The 23912-nt window shown below is 40.6% G+C and overlaps 1 protein-coding gene across 1 annotated transcript in view; it reads left to right on the forward strand.

Moving 5' to 3' along the window:
• The window catches only part of USP34 (ubiquitin specific peptidase 34), a 272737-nt gene that overhangs the window by 51328 nt on the left and 197497 nt on the right, over positions 1-23912 (forward strand). The window contains exon 8 of the mRNA XM_034764180.1: positions 13862-13923. Within this exon, the coding sequence (XP_034620071.1) occupies positions 13862-13923 (62 nt within the window). The remainder of the gene's footprint in view (positions 1-13861; positions 13924-23912) is intronic.

Genomic DNA, 23912 nt, shown 5'->3' on the forward strand with positions numbered 1-23912 from the left:
TTTCTTTGTTGGGCCTGTCCTGTAGTAGGTGACTTCTGGGTACCCATCTCGCTCTCTCAATCTGTTTCCTCACTTCCCCAGGTGGATATTGTAGTTTTAAGAATGCTTGATAAAGATCTTGTAGGTGTTTGTCTCTGTCTGACGGATTGAAGCAAATTTGGTTGTATCTTAGGGCTTGGCTGTAGACAATAGATCATGTGATGTGTCCTGGATGGAAGCTGGAGGTATGTAGGTAAGTATAGCGGTCAGTAGGTTTTGGGTATAGGGTGGTGTTTATGTGACCGTCACTTATTTGCACTGTAGTGTCCAGGAAGTGGATCTCTTGTTTGGATTGGTCCAAGCTGAGATTGATGGTGGTGTGGAAATTGTTGAAATCCAGGTGGAATTCTTCAAGGGCCTCGTTCCCATGGGTCCATATGATGAAGATGTCATCAATGTAACGCAAGTAGAGGAGGGGCGCTAGGGGATGAGAGCTGAGGAAGTGTTGTTCTAAGTCAGCTATAAAAATGTTGGCATACTGTGGGGCCTTGCTAGAGGAGGGCAAGACAATAGCGAGGACATCCCAGCAGGCATCGATAGATGCGGCGGACTCGGTGGCTAGGACCCTAGCCTCGGGCGTGGCTATGTGCCGCATCTCATGGCTGCAGGTGTCTGGTCTTCCACTGGAGCTGCAGCAGACAATTCAATACCTGCCTTTTGATGGCCAGGGGTTATTCTTGGACAAAACTGACCCTAGACTTCAGAGTCTGTAGGATATCCGGGTCATCATGCGCTCATTGGGCATGCATACCCTGGTGACGCAACGTAGGCCCTTCCGGGCCCAACCGCAGTGCACCTACCCTAACCCTCGACCGCGACAGGACTTTGCCAGGAGGCGTGGCCGCGGTGGTAGGAGGAGACAATCTGGTCCTCAATCAGGCCAGAATCAGGGCCCCCCAAAACCATCGGCGGGCCCCAAGCAAAACTTTTGAAGATACGCCCGAGGGCAGAGCACCAGTCTCCTTGCAGGATCCTTTCCCGCCTTTCTTCAACAGTCTCTCTTATTTCCTCCCTGCGTGGTCCTGCATAACGTGAGACCGCTGGGTCCTACGCACTGTGGAAACTGGATACCATCTTCAGTTTATTTTGCCCCCCACTTCCCACCGTCCCTCCCCATCCCTCTTCAGGGACCCCTCTCACGAGCAACTCCTCTTACAGGAGGTACAGGCGCTCCTATCTATCGGAGTGGTGGAAGAGGTCCCAAGGGATTTGAGGGGCAGGGGATTTTACTCCCGTTACTTCCTAATCCCCAAGGCAAAGGGGGGATTACGACCCATCCTGGACCTGCACGGACTCAACAAATTCATGGTAAAGTTGAAGTTCTGCATGGTTTCCCTGGGGACTATTATCCCTTCCCTGGATCCTGGAGACTGGTACGCCACCCTCGACATGAAGGACGTGTACTTCCACATAGCGATTTACCCACCGCACAGGCACTTCCTCCGCTTTGTGGTCAACCAACAGCATTTCCAATTTACCGTCCTCCCCTTCAGCCTGTCACAGCGCCAAGGGTCTTTACAAAGTGCATGGCCGCCATAGCGGCCTCGCTCCACCGGCATCGGATCCAAGTGTTTCCGTACCTCGACGACTGGCTCATTTGGGATCGCTCCGAGCTCCAGGTGCGGTCTCATGTTCGGTTCGTAATGAGTTTGTTCGGCCAGCTGGGCCTGCTGCTCAACACCGAAAAGTCCACTTTGCAGCCAACCCAAAGAATAGACTTCATTGGAGCGATCCTGGACTCGAATCTCGCAAGGGCGTGCCTACCGCAGGCCTGCTTCCAGTCCATGGCGATCATTATTCACGGCCTCCAAAGCTTCCCGACTTGACAGCACGCATGTGCCTCGGTCTACTGGGCCACATGGCGTCGTGCACTTTCATGACCAGACATACCAGACTATGCCTCCATCCGCTTCAGGCCTGGCTCTCGTCAGTGTACCGTCCAGGCCAAGACAAGTTGGACACAGTACTCACGGTGCCGACGGAGGTCTTATCCTCTCTGGGTTGGTGGCTAAACCCTAGCTTTGTGTGTGTGGGGGGATGCCATTCCATGCCCCACAGCCCTCTCTAGTCCTGACCACGGACGCATCATCACTGGGCTGGGGTGCTCACCTTGCGGACCTTTGAACACAGGGCCTTTGGTCCGCACGAGAGAGAACCCTGCACATCAACGTACGGGAACTGAGAGCGGTATGCCTGGTGTGTCAGGTATTCCGCGAACACCTTCAGGGCCATTGTGTCACAATCTTCACAGACAACACAACGGCCATGTTTTACATCAACAAGCAAGGGGGAGCGCGGTCATCCCCCCTCTGTCAGGAAGCCATTCACCTGTGGGAATTCTGCATAGCCCACTCGATCGACCTGGTGAAGTCATTTCTCCCAGGAGTCCAGAACACCTTGGCAGATCGCCTCAGCAGATCCTTCCTGGCTCACGAGTGGTCGATTCGTCTGGACATTATCTGTTCTGTTTTCCGGAAGTGGGGGTTTCCCCATGTAGATCTTTTCACCTCTCACGAGAACCGGAAGTGCCAGGTGTTCTGTTCTCTCCAGGGACGCTCCCTGGGCTCCTTTTCGGACGCCTTCCTGATGCAGTGGAAAGACCATCTGTTCTACGCCTTTCCTCCGTTCCCATTAGTTCACAAGGTCCTTCTCAAATTAAGATGAGACAAGGCCCGCTTAATCTTGATTGCCCCGGGGGGGCCCAGGCAACATTGTACCCACAAATTTGACATCCAGCTCCTACGTGGGACCTCAATCTGGTCCTCTCTAGACTCATGGGTGCCCCCTTCGAGCCGATGGCCACCTGCTCGCTTCTGTACTTTTCCTGGAAGACAGCCTTCCTTGTCGCTATCACCTCGGCGAGACGTGTGCCGGAGCTTCGAGCTCTCACTTCGGACCCACTGTATACGGTGTTCCATAAGGACAAGGTACAGCTGCGACCACACCCCACCTTCCTCCCTAAGGTGGTGTCTGCCTTCCATATCAACTAAGACATCTTCCTTCCGGGTTTTCTTTCCGAAGCCAGACGCTTTGTGACGAGAGCAACAGCTGCATTCCCTAGATGTTCGTAAGGCTCTCGCCTTTTACATCGAACGAACAGATCCTTTTAGGAGGACGTCCCAGCTGTTCGTAGCAGTGGCAGACCGGATGAAGGGCCTCCTGGTCTCCACGCAGCGAATCTCGTCTTGGATTACATCATGCATCCATGCATGCTATGAGTTGGCTGGTGTACCAACTACACACCTAACTGCCCACTCTACTCAGGCTCAAGCTTCGTCCTCCGCCTTTCTGGCTCATGTGCCCATACAGGAGATCTGTAGGGCAGCAACTTGGTCATCCGTACGTACCTTCGCTTCCCACTATGCGATTGTGCAGCAGTCCAGGGGTGGTGATGCATTCAGTTCAGTGGTCCTCCATTCCGCGACTTCTAACTCCGACTCCACCACCTAGGTAAGGCTTGGGAGTCACCTAATTGGAATCGATATGAGCAAGCACTCAAAGAAGAAAAGACGGTTACTCACTTTTGTAACTCTTGTTCTTTGAGATGTGTTGCTCATATCCATTCTAAACCAGCCCTCCTTCCCCTCTGTCGGAGTAGCCGGCAAGAAGGAACTGAGGGGAATTGGACTAGATGACCTCCTGAGGTCCCTTCCAACCCTGGTATTCTATGATTCTATGAGGGGGCACTGGGTCGGCAGGGGGCATGTATCCGGCGCCGTAAGGGCGCCACTCCAGGGGGCACCTCAGCCGACCCACCGAGTGTTGGTAGGGTAAAAATCTTCCAACGATCATGCATGCGGTGCACGCACACGTAATTGGAATGGATATGAGCAACACATCTCGAAGAACAGTTTCAAAGGTGAGTAACTGTCTTTTGTCCTGAAATCAGAAATGGTTGTGGGTGAGGACAAAGTCACAAAGTTCAGCCACCAGGTGTGCCATGGCCTCATCAGTTGTACTGTTTCTGACAGCTTGTAGTCCATCCTCGTGTGGAATATTGGAGTAAAGAACTTCTGCATCCGTGGTGGCCAGGATGGTGTTTTCAGGAAGATCACCAATGCATTGTAGTTTCCTCAGGAAGTCGGTGGTGTCTTGAAGATAGCTAGGAGTGCTGGTAGCGTAGGGTCGGAGGAGAGAGTCCAAATAGCCAGATAATCCTGCTGTAAGAGTGCCAATGCCTGAGATGATGGAGTGTCCAGGATTTCCAGGTTTATGGATCTTGGGTAGCAGATAGAATACCCCTGATCAGGGCTCTAGGGGTGTGTCTGTGTAGATTTGTTCCTGTGCTATAGCAGGGAGTTTCTTGAGCAGATGGTGTAGTTTCTTTTGGTACTTCTCAGTGTGATTGGAGGATAGTGGCCTGTAGAATGTGGTGTTAGAGAGTTGCCTGGCAGCCTCCTGTTCACAATCCGACTTGTTCATTATGATCACAGCACCTCCTTTGTCAGCCCCTTAGATTATAATGTCAGAGTTGTTTCTGAGGCTGCGGATGGTGTTGCATTCTGTACGGCTGAGGTTATGATGATGCTATTTGTTCACTATTTCAGCCTGTGCACGTCTGTGGAAGCACTCTATGTAGAAGTCCAGTCTGTCATTTCAACCATCAGGAGGAGTCCACGCAGAATTCTTCTTCTTGTAGTGTTGGTAGGAGGGTTCCTCTGGGTCAGTGCAGTGGTGTGTTGAAAATATTCCTTGAGTCGGAGACAGCGAAAATAGCTTCCAGATGACCGCAGAACTGTATCATGTTCGTGGGGGTGGTGGGGCAGAAAGAGAGTCCCTGAGATAGGACAGACTTTTTCACCAGGCTAAGTGTGTGGTTGGATAGATTAACAATATTGTTGGGTGAGTTAAGGGTACCACTGTTGTAGTCCCCCGTGGAATGTAAGAGTTTAGATAGTTTACTGTCCTTTTTCCTCTGTAGAGAAGTAAAGTGTGCATTGTAAATGGCTTATCTTATTTTTGTAAAGTCCAGCCACGTGGAAGTTTGTGTGGAAGGTTGGTGTTATATGAGAGTCTCCAGTTTTGAGAGCCCATTGTTGATCTTCTCCTGTCTGCTGTATAGGATGCTGATCAGGTGGTTCTTCAGTTTCTTTGAGAGTGTGTGGCACAGTCTCTCACTATAGTCAGTGTAGTATGTCGATTGCAATGGATCTTTTTACCTTCAGTCTATTTGGTATGATGTATCATGTGCCAGCAATGCCCCTCTGCCATGTACATTGGCCAAACCGGACAGTCTTGATGTAAAAGAATAAATGGACACAAATCAGATATCAGGAATGGTAACATACAACAGCCAATAGGAGAATACTTGAAGCTCCCCTGACATTCTCCTGGTAACTGTTCTGGCCAAGGTAGTGTCTTCCTTGCAACAATGGACAAATCCTCATCAGGTATGTGTGGGTGTCCCCTTTTCCCCTTCCTGTCCAGACAGGACCATTATTATGGATGCATCCCTAATAGGTTGGGGAGCCACATGAACAGCCATGCAGCACAAGGAACCTGGACATCTTGAGAGTCCAGGATGCACAACAATATCCTGCAGTTGGCAAGCAGTCCAGAAGGCATGTGAGTCCTTTCTTCCATTCATGCTCACCATGTCCTTTTAATGTCAGACAACATTACAACTGTCTTCTACATCAACAAGCAGTGAAGAGTGAGATCCATCTCCCTGTGTGCAGAAGCAGTCAGCTTCTGCAACTGGTGTATAACCAATCAAATCACCCTATTGGCAGCCTATCTTCCAGTGAAGCAAAATGTGCTTGCAGACTCCCTTGACAGATATTTCAGTCAACCACAAGTGGACGCTCCATGAGTTGGCATTGTATAATATTTTCACTCTATAGGGAACCCCAACCAGAGATCTGTTCGCCTCTTAAACAGGAAATGTACCACCCTAAGGTGACACTCTGCTTCTTCCTTGGTTGGATCAGTTCAACTATGCCTTCTGTCCACTACCGCTCCTGCCACAAGTTTGGGGTGACCAGATGTCCTGATTTTATAGGGACAGTCCTGATTTTGGGGGCTTTTTCTTATATAGGTACCTATTACTCCCCACCTCCTGTCCCGATTTTTCACACTTGCTATCTGGTCATCCTACACGAGTTCTACGCAAAATCCGACCGCACAGAGCCTGGGTCATCCTGATCACCCCCTGCTGTTCCAGACAGTTTTGGTTTCCTAATCTCCTATGCATGTTATCCCAACCACCAATCATTTTCCCAATGTTTTCCAAGCACCCTGATCTGTGTCCATTCCACCTCAGGGCTTGGTATTTGCATGGGCATTGTTCTTAGATCATTCATGCAACACAGATGTGTGAAATGTCCTTTCTAATAGTAGAAAGGACTCTACAAGAAGATGTTTCCTAGGTAAATAGAAGTGCTTTTCTTCTGGGGCACATCAAAGAGGCATCTCCCAGAAACTGCAGATATTCCTCTCATCTTGGACTATATGCTCTCTTAGAAGACATCAGGCTTGTCCTCAGCTCTTGGCAAGTCCACTTGATGACAATCAGTGCGTACCATCCACCTTGGGTTATTTGGTCTCCGCACATCCACTGACCACTGGATTCTGGGAAGGCCTAATCAGAACCTTTCCACCTATTCAGAAGCCTCCTCTCTGGTTGGACTTCAGCCTTGAACCTTTAGCTTCTTGCTCCAGGTTTCTCCTTTCCATGAAGATCAATTTCCTTGTAGCCATCACCTCAGCTAGAAGGGTTGATGAGTTTGGAGCAATGATGGCAGATTTTCCTTATGCTATAGTCCATGAGGAGAAGGTTTCCTTGTGTCTACAACCCAAATTCACTCCTAAAGTAGTTTCAGAATTTCACCTTAACCAATTCATTCACTACCTTTGTTCTTCCCAAAACCGCATGCAGAACAAAAACTCCACTCCCTCGATGTTCGGCGGGCCTTGGCCTTTTACCTGCAAAGAAGAAAACCTATAGCCCAAAAGAATCAGGGGGCATGCTATCTCCACCGAGAGAATCTCCAAATAGATCTCTAGCTTCATTCTACTGTATCACCTTTTGATTCCCCCACTCCCCACCCCTGTGCGCTCATGGGATAAGAGCTCATTCCACCTGAGCACAAGCAACAACTATGGCATCACTTCAGGAGGTACCCTTCCTGGACATCTGTAAAGTGGCCATGTGGCGTTCCGTTCACACATTTGTGAGATATTTTAGCCTGGTGCCAGGACTTCTCTGCTTATGCCTCCTTTGGGATGGTAGTGCTCCATGCAGCTCTACTGGCTGCACCCTTACACTCTCCTCTTACTTAAGTACTGCTTGTCAGTCACCCACAGTGGAATACAACAGGGCCATCTCTCAAAGAAGAAGGGCAGGTTACTGACCTGTATCTGGAGATTCTTCAAGATGTGTGGTCCCTATCTGTATTCCACTACCTGCCCTCCTTCCACTCTGCTTTGATCTTATCTGATTTGCAGTAGAGAAGGAACTGGAGAGGTGATTTATCCGCCCTGCCCTTTATTCCTTCATATGGAGGCATGTGGTGAACCAGGGTGCATGTGCGGACCAACACACAGTACTTTCAAATTCTCCGGCTCAGTGCTCATGGTATGCATGCATTTAATACAGATAGGGACCACACATCTCAAAGAACCCTCCTGTGAAATGTCAGTAATTTTCCATTCTATTTAGGACCTGTGTATCTTTTTCTGACTAGGGTTTGGTCCTGTCGACGTTGTTTTTGGTTAAATCACATTAGAATTCTGTTCACAACTGAGTTTAAAGCTAATTCTAGGTCTAATTTAATTATACATCCACGTTTTTGTGTAATATAATTAATATATAGAAATATTTGAAATAATATTAAAAGTAGTGGGTTTGAGCTTACCAGTGAATAGTTCACATACAATTATTAGTTTTCCTTATGCAAGGAATGTGGTTAAACTTACATTAGAGGAGATGCACTAATTCTAGCAAAGGAAACTCTGTTTGTTCATACATTGCATAGAATCAGTATTATCCTAATCTTGTTTAAATGGTAACTGAAACTACAGGACACATTGTCAGATCAGTTTTTCATTTAAGTGAATGTATGGTTGCTTGTAAAATAATTTTATTCATCTAGTTGGATCTTCAAAAGCAAGCTACCCAGAAACATAACTTGTGGATGAAACATCAAAATGACAGCATTTTAATATATTCAGTGTCTGATTTTCAGATTTCTGGTTGTGTTTAATTAGCATTCTGTGAACTCTCAGAGTGTTTCTTTTCAAAGAAAAATTTTCAGAAGATTTAATTTAGGGCTGTCAAGTGATTAAAATTAATCACGATTAATCGCACTGTTTTACAATAATAGAATACCATTTATTTAAATATTTTTGGGTGTTTTCTACATTTTAAAATATATTGATTTCAGTTACAACATAGAATGCAAAATGTACAGTACTCACTTTATATTTATTTTTTATTACAAATATTTGCGCTGTAAAAACAAAAGAAATAGTATTTTTCAATTCACATCAAACAAGTACTGTAGTGCAATCTCTTTATTATGAAAGTTGAACTTACAAATGTAGAATTATGTACAAAAAATACCTGCATTCAAAAATAAAACAAGGGAAAACTTCAGAGCCTACAAGTCCACACAGTCCTACTTCTTGGTCAGCAAGGTTGTTTACATTTTCAGGAGATAATGCTGCCCACTTCTTGTTTACAATGTCACCTGAAAGTGAGAACAGGCATTCACATAGCACTGTTGTAGCCGGCATTGCGAGATATTTACATGCTTCAATCACCATTCCAGAGGACATGCGTCCATGCTGATCATGGTGCTCAATAATGATCCAAAGCAGTGTGGACCGACTCATGTTCATTTTCATCATCTGAGTCAGATGCCACCAGCAAAAGTTGATTTTCTTTTTTGGTGGTTTGGGTTCTGTAGTTTCCACACCAGCATGTTGATCTTATAAGACTTCTGAAAGCATGCTCCATACCTCATCCCTCTCAGATTTTGGAAGGCACTTCAGATTCTTAAACTTTGGGTCAAGTGATGTAGCTATCTTTAGAAATTTCACCTTGGTACCTTCTTTGTGTTTTGTCAAATCTGCAGTGAGTGTTCTTAAAACAAACATCATGTGCTGGGTCATTATTTGAGACTGCTATAACATGAAATATATGGTAGAATGGATGTAAAACGGAGCAGGAGACATCCAATTCTCCCCCAAGGAGTTTAGTCACAGATTTAATTAACACATTATTTTTTTTAACAAGCATCATCAGCATGGAAGCATATCCTCTGGACTGGTGGCGGCAGCATGAAGGGGCATATGAATATTTAGCATATCTGGCATGTAAATACTTTGCACTGCTGGCTACAAAAGTGCCATGCCAAGGCCTGTTCTCACTTTCAGTTGGCATTGTAAATAAAAGGGGGCAGCATTATCTCTCGTAAATGTAAACAAATTTGTTTGTCTTAGTGATTGGCTGAACAAGAAGTTGGACTGAGTGGACTTGTAGGCTCTAAGTTTTACATTGATTTGTTTTTGAGTGTAGTTATGTAACAAAAAAAATAAAATCTACATTTGTAAGTTGCACTTTTGTGATAAAGAGATCATACTACAGTATTTGTATGAGGTGAAATGAAAAATACTATTTCTGTTGTTTATCTTTTTTAAAGTGCAAATATTTGTAATAATAATATAAAGTGAGTACTGTACGTTTTGTATTCCGTGTTGTAGTTGAAATCAATGTATTTGAAAATGTAGAAAAACATCCAAAAATATTTAATACATTTCAGTTGGTATTCTATTGTTTAACAGTGTGATTAAAACTGTGATTAATCACAATTAATTTTTTTGAGTTAATCGCGTGAGTTAACTGTGATTAATCGACAGCCCTAATTTAATTTATCATATGTTAAAGGGTGACTCAGGCTTTTGTATTAATCTTATAATGGTATATACTGTATACACAGTCGTAAGTGTATACTGTTATGTCTGTGTGTTGCCTTAAAATACCTCTGTCAGATGTTATGATTATTAGTTTGAGGATAAATTTGATTTCATACAGAAATGATAAATTTCAAATTGGATGGAAGAATAAAAGTCTTACTTCAACTTAAAACAATACAGTCAGGTTCTCTTAGAGCCCCGCCCCCCAACGCCAACAATCCCCCCATCCTCCATAGTTCATGAGCTACAATAATAAGTCTTCATAGTTGCTTGAGATGTAATGTCTAAGCAATTTACTTACACCTTTGTATGCCATTATCCTCTTTCTTTGCTTTTAATTATGTACATATGTATCTTCCTTTGTGTGTCCTTACCAAAAATGGATTTCAGAATAAAAATGTCCGAGCTTACATGTTTTGGGTGTGTGTGTGGATGTGGATGTGTATATGTATGTGTGGGTATGCGTATATATATAATATTGGTGTTAGTATAAAATTGTTTGAACCTTTAAGATTTTATAACTTGTTTGATCCTGGGAATTGCAAAAGAGATATCATTACAGAAGAATGCTGTGTGTGTGTATGTGTATATATATAAATACTTCCTGTTTTTATCAAAGCAGAATTATACAGTATTTTTAGTTTAAGGCAAATGGTTGGACCTTCACTTGTAAAAATGAATTTTGTTTATATTTTGATAACTTATTAAACCTCTGAAACCTTTTTTTATCAAAAAAATAAAATAAAATTGCTGTTTGGAAGTTTTAAGAAGTACAAAGATATAAAGCTTGCTCATGTTTTTGAAATTACCTTGTCTACTGTATTAAGAAAACAAATTGCTAATAGATCCTTATAAACTATATACCATCTTTTGATATACAGTTTGCAAGAATTTGCCGCCCCCCCCCCCCCCCAGTTTTTGCCCCTTTCTTTGGTTTTATATTAATATCTAGGATTTTTAGTAAGATTTGTGTTGAAATTATGGTAAGAGTGATAGATCTGAGACAATATCTTTCAATATCTGATACAGTTTGCTCAAGATTCCTTTGTGCCAGAAACTTACATTTTGGGGAAGTCATACTGTAATTCATATAAGTCTGACTTTCATAAGTTCAAAATTGTTGTGTCCCTAATTCTCCTTGAAAACTAGAGTATAAATTAATATTTGACCACATTTTGTTTAAAAAAAAAAGTTATTACAAGTTTCATTGCAAATTGACTCTGTGTTAATGACTGGTTTGAAAATTTAACAAGTCTGGAAAACGGGTGATGCAGATATCTGGATATAAATCATTGTGTGCTGCAGGAATTATTATCACTAGAACTTGGTAACTAGAAGACTAAAAAGATTTTTGCAGATAGCAATATACTGTGGAGAGAACATAACATAAGAAAGGCCGTACCGGGTCAGACCAAAGGTCCATCTAGCCCAGTATCCTGTCTACCGACAGTGGCCAATGCCAGGTGCCCCAGAGGGAGTGAACCTAACAGGCAATGATCAAGTAATCTCTCTCCTGCCATCCATCTCCATCGTCTGACAGACAGAGGCTAGGGACACCATTCCTTACCCGTCCTGGCTAATAGCCATTAATGGACTTAACACCATGAATTTATCCAGTTCTCTTTTAAACTCTGTTATAGTCCTAGCCTTCACAACCTTCTCAGGTAGTGAGTTCCACAAGTTGACTGTGCGCTGCATGAAGAAGAACTTCCTTTTATTTGTTTTAAACCTGCTGCCTATTAATTTCATTTGATGACCCCTAGTTCTTGTATTATGGGAATAAGTAAATAACTTTTCCTTATCCACTTCCTCCACATCACTCATGATTTTATATACCTCTATCATATCCCCCCTTAGTCTCCTCTTTTCCAAGCTGAAGAGTCCTAACCTCTTTAATCTCTCCTCATATGGGACCTGTTCCAAACCCTTAATCATTTTAGTTGCCCTTTTCTGAACCTTTTCTAGTGCCAGTATATCTTTTTTGAGATGAGGAGATCACATCTGTACGCAGTATTTGAGATGAGGGCGTACCATCGATTTATATAAGGGCAATAATATATTCTCAGTCTTATTCTCTATCCCCTTTTTAATGATTCCTAACATCCTGTTTGCTTTTTTGACCGCCTCTGCACACTGCGTGGACATTTTCAGAGAACTATCCACGATGACTCCAAGATCTTTTTCCTGACTTGTTGTAGCTAAATTATCCCCCATCATATTGTATGTATAGTTGGGGTTATTTTTTCAAATGTGCATTACTTTACATTTATCCACATTAAATTTCATTTGCCATTTTGTTGCCCAATCACTTAGTTTTGTGAGATCTTTTTGAAGTTCTTCACAGTCTGCTTTGGACTTAACTATCTTGAGCAGTTTAGTATCATCTGCAAACTTTGCCACCTCACTGTTTACCCCTTTCTCCAGATCATTTATGATCTGATTTATGAGAGTGCAATCTATGTCAGTAGATACTGGAGAAACATGGCAATGTCATCTCTTTTGGGATCATGCCTCTGTAAGGGGCCTACATGAATTAATTATTTATAAACACTAAGGAAATTCACACATTCAGAATATTTAATACACAGGGTAGTACATTTATTTAGCCTACCAAAAAACCACATAGCTAGTAGATAGCTAGGATTTAGAATTTTGATAATGTTATGAAATTTTGAGCTAAAGTTTAAACACCAACCTTAATTCTGCCCTCTCTCCCTCTCCTCCCTCACTCTACATATAACTTCCTGAAATGGGTTTGCCCCTCCCACACCATCCTGTACTATTTTTTTTTTTTTTTTTGCTAAATCACATAATCCCACCCATTCTGGCCTTTATCAGTTGAATTCATTTTAACTGACATATCAAGAGGATGAAGTAGTGGGCAGAGATATGAGGGGATTCTCTTGGAAATATTTGGAGGGTGAATTGGAGCTCTTGAGGAGAAAGATTCAAGCTCATGTAGTAAATAGGCAAGATCTCTCTGCCTTATAAATGGACCATAGTAATGGTCAGTGTTATAACAATTAAAAAAACCAAACCCAATTCCTCATTTAAATTTTGAACTCTAATGGTCTATTAACAAAGTCTTAGGTAATGTAAACAAAATTTCAATTCTAACTATACAATCAAAGTTTTTTGCTGTGGAAATTGTGCTATCTGTTTTATTTTTGGAGATGTCATTTATATAAAGTTGGACTGGTGGACATAAAAGAGAGATGATATTTCTTAACTGAAGTTAGCTTTTTTTCCTTTTTCATTCTCTGACGCCATGGATCCATCGATTCAAAGCCTCCTCAAGCCTTCATTATAATTTTTCAGTTTCATTTCCCTGACTCGGTTCTTTTTTTTGACTCTTATAAAGCTACTAATAAATCACTTCTGCGAAGCTATAGTAGGCAGGATAGGATAACTTGGTGGCTTCCCCTAAAATGCCCATCTGTATAATTTTAATTTCATTTTCAATAAAAACTGATTTGCAAAATTACTGGTAGAAGCCTGGCTTTGAGTTTTAGAATGGGTGAAGATTACATATGTCAAAAGATTGGTTTAGTGAAAATAAGTGTTTCAAAAGCCATTTTCTGGTTAAATAAATAAACTTACCTTATCCCTATTACTTACCGAGAATACTAATTATTATGTTATTCTGTTGATTTAATCAGAAAAATTTCTAATTCTGGATTAGCAAGTTTTGAAAAAGCATTATGAAAATTATGGTAATGAGACAAATAGTTCTGTACATACCTATGTTTAATATATTTTTGGGGATTAAATAATCTAATTATCCAAAACATTAGCTTTACTATTTATTTCTTGTCACTGCTAACATTTTTATACATAAGAAAAATTACCACACACAATATTGTTAAAGTTAAATTTTAATTTCTTCTTCTTTTTCTAACTCTAGAATCAACTTCACACCTTTAATGATGTGTGTAATAATGAATCATTGGTTTCAGACACAGAAACGTAAGTAGGAACATTATTTTGAGTACTTATGTTTAAACACACTAGATAACTGTAAGGCTTCTCATATACAATTTTTTACATTTTAGAGTGTGCGCAGTACGAACATTCTGAGATGCTTGTTAGAAATATCCTCATCAGAGGCTCCATTCAAATTACCTTTTAAATAGAAATTTTAAAAACATTTTTTATATATTTCATGTTTTCTCCTGGCTCTTTTAGAAGATAGTTTTCAAGACAGCTTGTGAGGCTGTACAGGAAAAATACAAATATTGAAGTAATAAAATTATTAATGTTTAGCAGCATAGCAGCCATTTGTCTTTGAAATGCTGTGCAAACATGAATTAATTAATCACACCACTCCTATAAGATTAGGTAAGTATTATTATCCACATTCTACAGATGTGATAACTGAGATACAGAAATAATATGACTTGCCCAATAACCAGGATTACAATTCAGGAGTTTCTGGCTATTACTCCTACACTTAGTCCTCTACTAGACCATGCTGCCACAGCTGTTTGTTTTTCTTGGAAGTTCTAGTTTGTATATTTCAGATATATTAAGACACAAAATTGTGTATAATTAGACTTTTTTTTTCAACCAGCACCCAGGAAGAGAAGCAAAGTTCAGAATGTTTCATGTATGGAATTACTTTCTAATGATTAAATATATATGCTTTATATGCAAATGTAATATGATCTTTGTATCTCTTTGAAATGTTAATGGTTTGTATAGTACGTGGTCAAAATCGCATCTTTGGACATGTGAAGTTAAAATTAGAAACTGGATTCTCCTTAAAATATTTTGCATATTTAAAATCCATAGGTTAACATTAGATGTTAGCAATGAGAAGAAATATTGAAGCTTTAAATGTTACTTTATAGGTATATGGATTGTGTGAATAAACCCACATCTAACTGTGAATTTTACAATTAAATTCTGTAAAACATTTACATTTTACTTGAGCCACACTCTTTAAAAAAATGTATATATTCTTCTTTTTTGATGTTTATGTATTTTAAGAATGAGGTAAATTCAGGATCTCTTCCCCTCTAACAGTAAAATCCATTATAATAGTAACACTAACTTGATTTCAGTATGGATATACAGAGTTTATTTGATATTATGTATTATTGTTGTTTCTGTTACAGTAAATATCTACTTACTCTGTTGATGTTGCTGAGGCTTAACACATTACGTTGTATGTCCCACATAAATAGTAACTTTAATGCTTCAAAATCTTTCCTACCAATAGATTGGTGACTATTCAACCCCCACTCCTCAAATGGAGCATTTTCCCTATCACATTATAAACATGTTAAATTTTGGATTTTAAGTTATTTTATCACATCTCTGGTTGAAACCACTGTAGTTAATTTAAAAAAAGAAAAAGAATAAATAATAGTTGTTTTGCTATGCTTTTTGCCCCTCACTTCTGCACAAAATCAAATACCTGAGTAGTTAAAAAACAAACAAACAAAAACAGTTTTGAGATGTAACAATGACCATTTTCGGTCTAATGCTTACACCATGCTTAGTGTAAACAAAAACTCTGGTTGAAATCCTGATTCCATTGAACTCAGTGAAAATTTTGACATTGATTTCAGAGGGGCCAGGATTGTGCTCCATATGAATGTCCCCAAATGTTCTACCAACCCGCTCCATTCTTGGTCTGAAGAAACTTTGTTATTCCTTCGTTGAGCAGAGGACTACCAACTTTATATCAAACTGCGTGTTGGTTTTCTGAAGCAGACAAATGTCCACGGTAATCTAATGTCTAAGTAATCACTTTTGGCTAAATTTTTTTCCCCATGTCTTTGGACATAGAGTTAATAGGTGAAAATGGGTATAAGTCCATTCTGCTGCCTCACCATCTTCCCTTTGTTACTAAATAAAAATTGTTTTAAAATTATGTCGGAGAAAATAAAGTGTAAGAGTCATGCTTTTAAAGTAGAGCCATTGCATATCTGCATAATGTATTAATGTAATTTGGGTAGAAATCCATTGGATTGACTGCATTCTTCCGAAGAGTTACATTGAACCAAATTTCTGTAGTTGTACTCACATACTGGTCCAATGGGCGTTCACTTTTCTGTTCCTCAGGAATGATGTTTGTATTTCAAAAAGCTCGATGGTGTGTACAGGAAGAGTGAGTGTTATAAGAACATGGCCATATTCAGGGCTTGTGCACAATACAAAGATTCTGAGAAAGAATTTCACTGCTTTAGGCTGTTTTACTGGTCTGGTATGTCTGCAACTCTCTATTCCCCACTCTTGTTCCTGGCATGCTGAGAGCAGATGAGAGCTCATATGGCTGGCCTCAATTCTGCCCATTTCCTCATCCTCTCTGCTTAGTCCTGTGAGGCCCAAGACCCACCTAGTCTCACACACTGGTGTCATCTGCTGGAACTCACCATGAATGACACACAATGTATTAAAAATAAAACTTTAATTTTAAAAAGTTAGCAAAAAACCATTTAATAATAAACATAACAAAAAAACTAGCTGTCCAGTTTTCTGTCAAATGAAAAGAATAGAGGAAAAGATCATTAGACTTTTACATCAGTTAACTCTTCTACTATGTTTAACCTAAGGTACGTCTATACTTACTTCCTGGTCCGGATGTAAGCGATCTTCTGGGATCGATTTATCACGTCTTGTCTAGACGCGATAAATTGATCCCGGATCGATCCCGGAAATGCTTGCCGTCGACGCCGGTACTCCAGCTCAGCGAGAGGAGTACACTGCATCGACTGGGGAGCCTGCCTGCCGCTTCTGGACCCGCGGTAAGTTCGGACTAAGGTACTTCGAATTCAGCTACGTTATTAACGTAGGTGAATTTGCGTATCTTAGTCCGAAGTGGGGGGTTAGTGTGGACCAGGCCTTATTCTTGCTCTAGGAGAATCAGGGAGAAGTATTGTACTTGCCCTTCAAAGGCCCTGATATATTCAGCAAGATGATCTATATTATCTTAAGGCTGAAGGAAATAAGAGCAGTATCTTTTGCTCTGCCCCCTCCCCCCTTCCTTTTGAAAAAAAATTCCTTTATTCAAGTATCAGACTATTCTCAGCAGCAGTCAGGGGGCCAGTTTTGGGTATTACTCTGTTGGCAAAGGCATTTTATAGCAGATTGTCATTTTAAAGGACTGCAGCTCAATCAAAAGACCTCTTATTCTGTATCTCTGATAAGAACATAAGAACGGCCATACTGGGTCAGACCAGTGGTCCATCTAGCTCAGTATCCTGTCTTCTGATAGTGGCCAGTGCCAGGTGCTTTAGAGGGATGAACAGAACATGGCAGTTTTGAGTGGTCCAGTCCCGTCTTCTGATAGTTGGAGTTTTAGGGACACTGGGAGCATGGGGTTGCGTCCCTGACCATCTTGGCTAATAGCCATTGATGAACCTATCCTCCATGAACTTACCTGATCCCAATGGCTACTTCATTCTGTTAGAAGCAGTAGTTTTTATGTATTTTTGATGTGTCACCTGTAATTGTGGGTCCAAGCCATTTTTAAATTCTGTTCATCTTTGGGACCACTTATCCCATTTTATTTCTTCCAGCCAGTCCATCACAATGGACTACTCCTGGAAATGTAGAAAATGGCTGACCCCTACAGTTCAGTGTAATATTTTACTCTAATCTCATTTTTCTGTCTCTCTTCAGGGGTTCTTCTAATAAGAAGTTGTTGAATGAAGAAGTACTACTCTTATTCAGCTAGAAATAATAAAATGAATGGCAGTGTATTACAGAGGGAAAAATGTTTATTTCCATTGTTTACTCATTTTAGAGTAAAAAAGGAGGTCTAAGAGCTATTCTGGACCTTTGTAATCTCAACATGTTTACCAGAAGGGGTGACATTTTGCATTGAGTCCCTGGTCATGCTTATTTTTTTCCTGTACTCTTCAGGATGTATTTGGAACTGTCAACCTTTGAGAGTTCTGCTTCTGTATTGTGATACGATGGATTCACAGCAAATATCTGGTTCCTTTTAAGAGCCAACCATTAGTAGCTCAGACTTTTTCTATTTGGGATGGCTATAACATCAGGAGTCCTTACCAAGTGTTTGGCAGTGGTAGATGTCCACTTTCCTCAGCATGGATTGCCCATTTTCCCCTACCCAGACAATCCAAAGGATTTTCTGTTGATGGTGTGATTTGGCCTTTACATGTCACTTTCTGTCTGTTTCTGTAAATAGGACAAAGATCAACTTTCTAGCCCCCAGAAACCTTCTTTATAGACACTACCCTGGTTTCTTTTAGACCATTTTCTAGAGTTACAGAAGGCACTCCTGATGGCAAGATTTCAGTCATTGTGGACATTCAGATCTTTTCTCAGACTCTTGTATCTCTTTGACTCTCTTTTCAGGGTTAAAGGATTGGTGCTGACTTAGCATGCTGTGTTGATCAGCTGTGTACAACGTCAGGTTGCAGTTTTCCTGGGGTCTGTCACAATTTCATTGAGTTAGTGGTCTCTATCTCACAATGTGCTCATAGGGATGCCATTAATTTAGCCATTCTTGGCTTTTATGATAGAGACAGATTTAGTAGAGTTAAGGATGGGAAAGCCATCTGGGTCACTGTAGAATACATAGGCTATTGAAGTTGAAAGAGACCAGACTGTATACGAGTACCTTGGAATGCTGGTCCTCAGAACTTTGCCATCAATCAGTGGGAAAATGATCAAAGTTTCCATGGATGATGATAACGCTGAAAGTGCCATTTAAACTAGCAAAGGGAAGCTTTCTCTTTTGTCCTCTGGACACTGTTATTGTGTGGGAATGGTGTATCCAGAAAGATATTTCCTTTTGCTTGCCACTTGGCAGGCAGTCAAGGAGAATTTAATTGAGAGGGCTCCCAGGTATGGTAAACTGATTTGATGGCAATGTCACAAGAGCCCCTCTTTTGTTCTCTGGTTTTGTCAGACTGCCCTTTCAAATGGAAAATAGAGTTCTTCACCTGGTTGCATAGACTGTGGGTCTTTAACACCAGAAGGTTTTGAGAGTTCAGTGGTTGTGAGATGGGTCTTGTTGGAGCCCATGAACCATTGTCCAGGAAAGTATATGGTTGTAACTAGAATTCTTTGAGGGGGTCAACAAACATGTGGACAAGGGTGATTTTCAGAAAGACTTTGAAAAGGTCTCTTACCAAAGGCTCTTAAGCAAAATAAGCTGTCATGGGATAAGAGGGAAAGTTCTCTCATGGATCAGCAACTGATTAAATGATAGGGTAAACAAAGGGTAGGAATAAATGGACAGTTTTCAGAATGGAGAGAGGTAAATAGTGATGTCCCCCCAGGGATCTGTACTGGGACCAGTGCTATTTAGCATATTCATAAATGATCTGGAAAAAGGGGTAAACAGTGAGATGGCAAAATTTGCAAATGATACAAAACTGCTCAAGATATTTAAGTTCCAAGCAGACTGCAAAGAGTTACAAAGGGATCTCAGAAAGCTTAGTGATTGGGCAACAAAATGGCAGATGAAATTCAATGTTGATAAATGCAAAGTAATGGTTGTCTCATCTCAAAAAAGATATATTGGATTTGGAAAAGGTTCAGACAAGGGCAACAGAAATGATTAGGGGCCTGGAACAGCTTCCATATGAGGAGAGATTAATAAGACTGGGACTTCTCAGCTTGGAAAAGAGAAGACTAAGGGGGTATGATAGAGGTCTATAAAATCATGACTGTTGTGAAAAGTAAAAAGGAAATGTTATTTACTCCCTCTCAGGGCTGGGGGAGGGGCACCTCTCCCCATCTGCGCTGCCCTTGATAGCATGCTGTGCGGCCGCGCAGCTTGGAACTTAGCTTCTGATCCTAGATCATATACCTAGAGAACAGTCTCTTGATTGTTTCTTCCTATAGTTACATTGACATTAGTGGCTATTTCAGCTTTTCAGCATCTTATTCAAGGAACTGTCTCATCTATGACAGCATGTGAAATCCAAGCTTTCCTACTAGGCTTTCCTGTTGTACTTTTCACAAACAACATGTAGTGAATGATACATTTCTGAGTTTCATCTAAACATTCTTTTCCCACCAAATCTCATAGAATGCCTGTGGAAGCTAGACTGTATAAATTAGATGTCAGAAGAGCTTTGATTTATTACTTGGACAAAATCAAGCTCTTTTGAAATTTATCTGATTTATTTGTGTTCTTCTGGGAGAAGTCAAAAGGGAGAGCAGTTTCTGTTCTGTTCAAAATGGATAAAACTCTCTGATCCAAACATGTTGTGAGTAGAGTTCCATGACATTTAAGGAGTTAGCCACTTTCACAGTAGCCACAGTATTTAATCAAGACTTTTTAAAATGCCTCCAGTTGGTGAAAGTCAAGCTCTTTGTGTTTAAGTCTTTGCTGTTCATCTGCCATCCCAAATGCTAAATCCTAAAAACACTGCTGATATGCCATATTCTTCCCAAATTCTGTTGTTGTAAACATGTCATTTGTAGAATACCATAGTTTGTACAGTTATTTGTGTATTATAGGGAGATAATTCTCCAGAATGTTTATCAAAAGGGGTAATGTCATACTTTTGACTTATTAGCATGAAATGGTGAAAGCTGAAGAAATATTTTTTTAAGATGTTACATGTGAATATGTACTGGAAATTGAGCTATTACTTATTTTATTAATCTTGTCTGAACTGTAATGATATAACATAATCATAGAATGCCTCTAGATTTTTAAAGCATTCTAGAAGAAATAAAATACCAATTACCGGTACACACCTCCTTGCAGTTTAGCTAAAAATTAGATTAAAAATAAACCGTTTTCAATCTAACTTGGAAAATAGATTGAGAGTCAGAGTAGAGAAATAGTCTGGAAGAGAGTTCTAGAATTAAGAAGTATTTTAGTGATAATCATAATACTTTAACATTTATATAGTGCTTTAAAATTTTACAAATATTAGCGACATGCAACATCCTAAGGAGAGAAGTGGTAAATGTCCTCCAGTTATCTGAAGTTTATTGGTGTCCCCCAAGAACTTTATATAATCAGAATTGCACTGTCAGATTTCAACAGCTAGAAACAAAAGAGAACTGTAGAAGAAAATATATATATCAGAAATACAGTATTACAATTTTGCCCTAACTTTTATTTGTGCTCAATGGAATGATCTCATTTTTAAAGTTTCTGGTTGATAAAAGTTGTCTGGTAACAATATTTTGAAACATGGTAATAAGTATAATGGATAAAATGAATTTGTTCAGTTTATGTTAAGGACTATCATTGCAACATTTTTTTCTACATTAAGTTCAAGATAGTGGTCATTTGAAACTGGGAAAGAATGATAGGATGTCTTCTAGTTGAATATCAGACAATCATTTTGGAGAGAATGAGAATTAAATTTGTATTTCCAGACAAAAGTGAAACTTTGAACCCTTTGTCTAGAAGAAAATTCCTGCAGATAATGAATAAATAGTGAGAAGCAGTGGACTGATGTGAAGCCTAGGGAGCTCCTATACCATGATAGAAGGCAGAATGAGTCAATTGCAAACTTACTCCTTGTACTTACAAAATAAATAAATATACACACAAAAGAAACCCAGAATAGAAAATGGAAAGGACAGTTGTCATGATAATTAGGCACTTACTTCAGACCTTTCACTGTGTTTTCATTTATTATATATGTATAGGCTATTCTGTGGTGCTCATCTGTGAAGCATCTGAGCGCCTCACATTCATTTAATGAACTAATCTTCCATAAAACACCATAAAGTGAAAAGTGTTGTTATCCTCATTTGACAAATGTTATATTTAAGGAGAGTTTGTTTACACTAGGACTATAGCAAATGGAGAGAAGTTCAGTTTATGTGCTACAGACAATGACTTTTCTCTTGTACTTATCAGTGTAACCCCACTCAGATTAGTGGAATTAAATCATGATGGAGTTAAATCTAAATCAGGGTTTACCTTTACATTTTAATAAATTGTGTTAATTTAATGTGGAAACAAAGATTACATTTATTAATTTACATTTATGTGAGTGTGTCCTTTTAACCTTGTTTAATAGAGTGGACCACAGTTTTGCTAACTGGATACTTACTAATCAACAACACCTGAAAGATCATGTGGCAGTAGGGATAGCAACTACCTCAAATGAGTAAAGAAAAAAATAAAATAGCTGGAAAAAGATATTTTCTTAAACTGTAGTTAAAGTAGACTATTAACATCATATAAAATAATTTTAGCTGTAGAGTTAACATAATAAATTACAAAATATAGACCATCTATTTTGGCGTGGATGGTTTTACCTTTTTGTGTCAATGAAATATTTGGAAGGGCCTATCAGCTGATTATATAGCTGGTGAAAGCACAGGATTAGTGTACAAACTATGGCTCATGCCTGTAATTGTGAGGACTCCCTCCACTGTAATCCAAGAAAACAGAGAATTTCTGTAAATTCTAAGAGAAGAATGATTGTCTGGCTAAGCTAGAAGGAGGACAGGAGACACTGGATGTGGTTTAATTAGGCCACAGCTTTGGTTGTGTACCCAGGAGATAAAAGTATACAGTGCAGATATTTCCATAATCATTTCAATATATACCCAGGACATTTGCATCAGCCCTTACCCATCCTGGTTCCCAGCCAAGCCACTGCCGGGACCTCACCATTGCTCAAATGAGGGTTAATGCGGACTATAAAGGAAGGGGGGGATTGGCCCCCTACCATACCAGTCATAGGAGCCCTGAACCCCCCCCCCGGACCCGCTGCCCCTTCCTGCCTCCGTGACCCCCCCCCCACCCCACCCCCCGCTCCCAGTCCCCTGACTGCTCTGCCCCCTTTCCCCCCCCCCACCCCTTGACAGGCCCCCGGGAACCCCACGCCTATCCAACCCCCCCATTCCCCATCCCCGACCCCTATCCACATCCCCGCCCCCTGACAGGATCCCAGAACCTCTGCCCCATCCAACCGCCCTCTGCTCCCTGTTCCCTGACTGCCCCCAGGGAAGCCCCGCCCCTTTCCAGCCCTCCAGCTCCCTTACCATGCTGCTCAGAACAGCATGTCTGGCAGCCGCCCGGCCGGAGCCAGACACACTGCTGCTTTGCTCAGCAGGAGCGCGCAACTCCTGTGCCCAGAGCACTGCCCGTGCGGCAGCATGGCTACTGGGGTGGGGGGGGACAGCAGGGGAGGGGTTGCGGGAGAGCCTCCCCGGCCGGAAGCTCAAGGGCCGAGCAGGACAGTCCTGCGGGCCGTAGTTTGCCCACCTCTGCTCTAGCACCTCATAGACATTCAGTCAATAGGGCTAGTGTCTTAGTCAGAAAAAGTCTGTTCTTTTGTCTTAATTGCATCTAGTAAGTCCAGCAATGTTTGTCTAGTACTGATTCTAAAGTATGGAGGATTGATTTAAATTAAAGCAATTTAAATTACTGATTGTAATCATTATTTAAAACACCAAGCAGGAAACCTTGATTTAAATAATTAATTTTAACCTTGTTTTGCATTTGTACTTTTTAGTTATTTTCCTAAAGAGAAGTTGATTCTCATTGGTTGGTAATCATTAAAATATGTTAATTTGCAATGAAATATAGCCTTTAAACGAAATATGATGCCTCTTTTTGCTAACTGGGATTCATTATGTGGATACTCATTTATTTAAGCAGTTATATAGCTTAACATATATTTATTCAGAGTCTTAATATTTACATTTTTTATGTTAGAAAAAGGTGAATGACGTATTTCTTACTTATTAGATTAATTTTTCACTTGTGATTTATTTCAAGCTTTATTTGGATGGAAAATTAAATAAAAAATGCACAGAATAAGTATTTTAAATTTTGTTAGTTAAATAAAACTACCTTAAATGTTCTGAATACATAAGAAAAAAATTGCCAAAGCATATTTTGCATTTAAAACTAGCTAATGATATATTAAACAAAGTGTTATCTGTACTTGAACTGATTGTTTCTGGTCATCGTTATCCTTCAAGTTTTTAAACTGGTAGATCTCATCCTCTCACATTAAGCTTTTATTCATATATTGGAGGAG

This window comes from Trachemys scripta, chromosome 3, assembly GCF_013100865.1.
Source record: "Trachemys scripta elegans isolate TJP31775 chromosome 3, CAS_Tse_1.0, whole genome shotgun sequence".
NCBI lineage: Eukaryota > Metazoa > Chordata > Testudines > Emydidae > Trachemys > Trachemys scripta.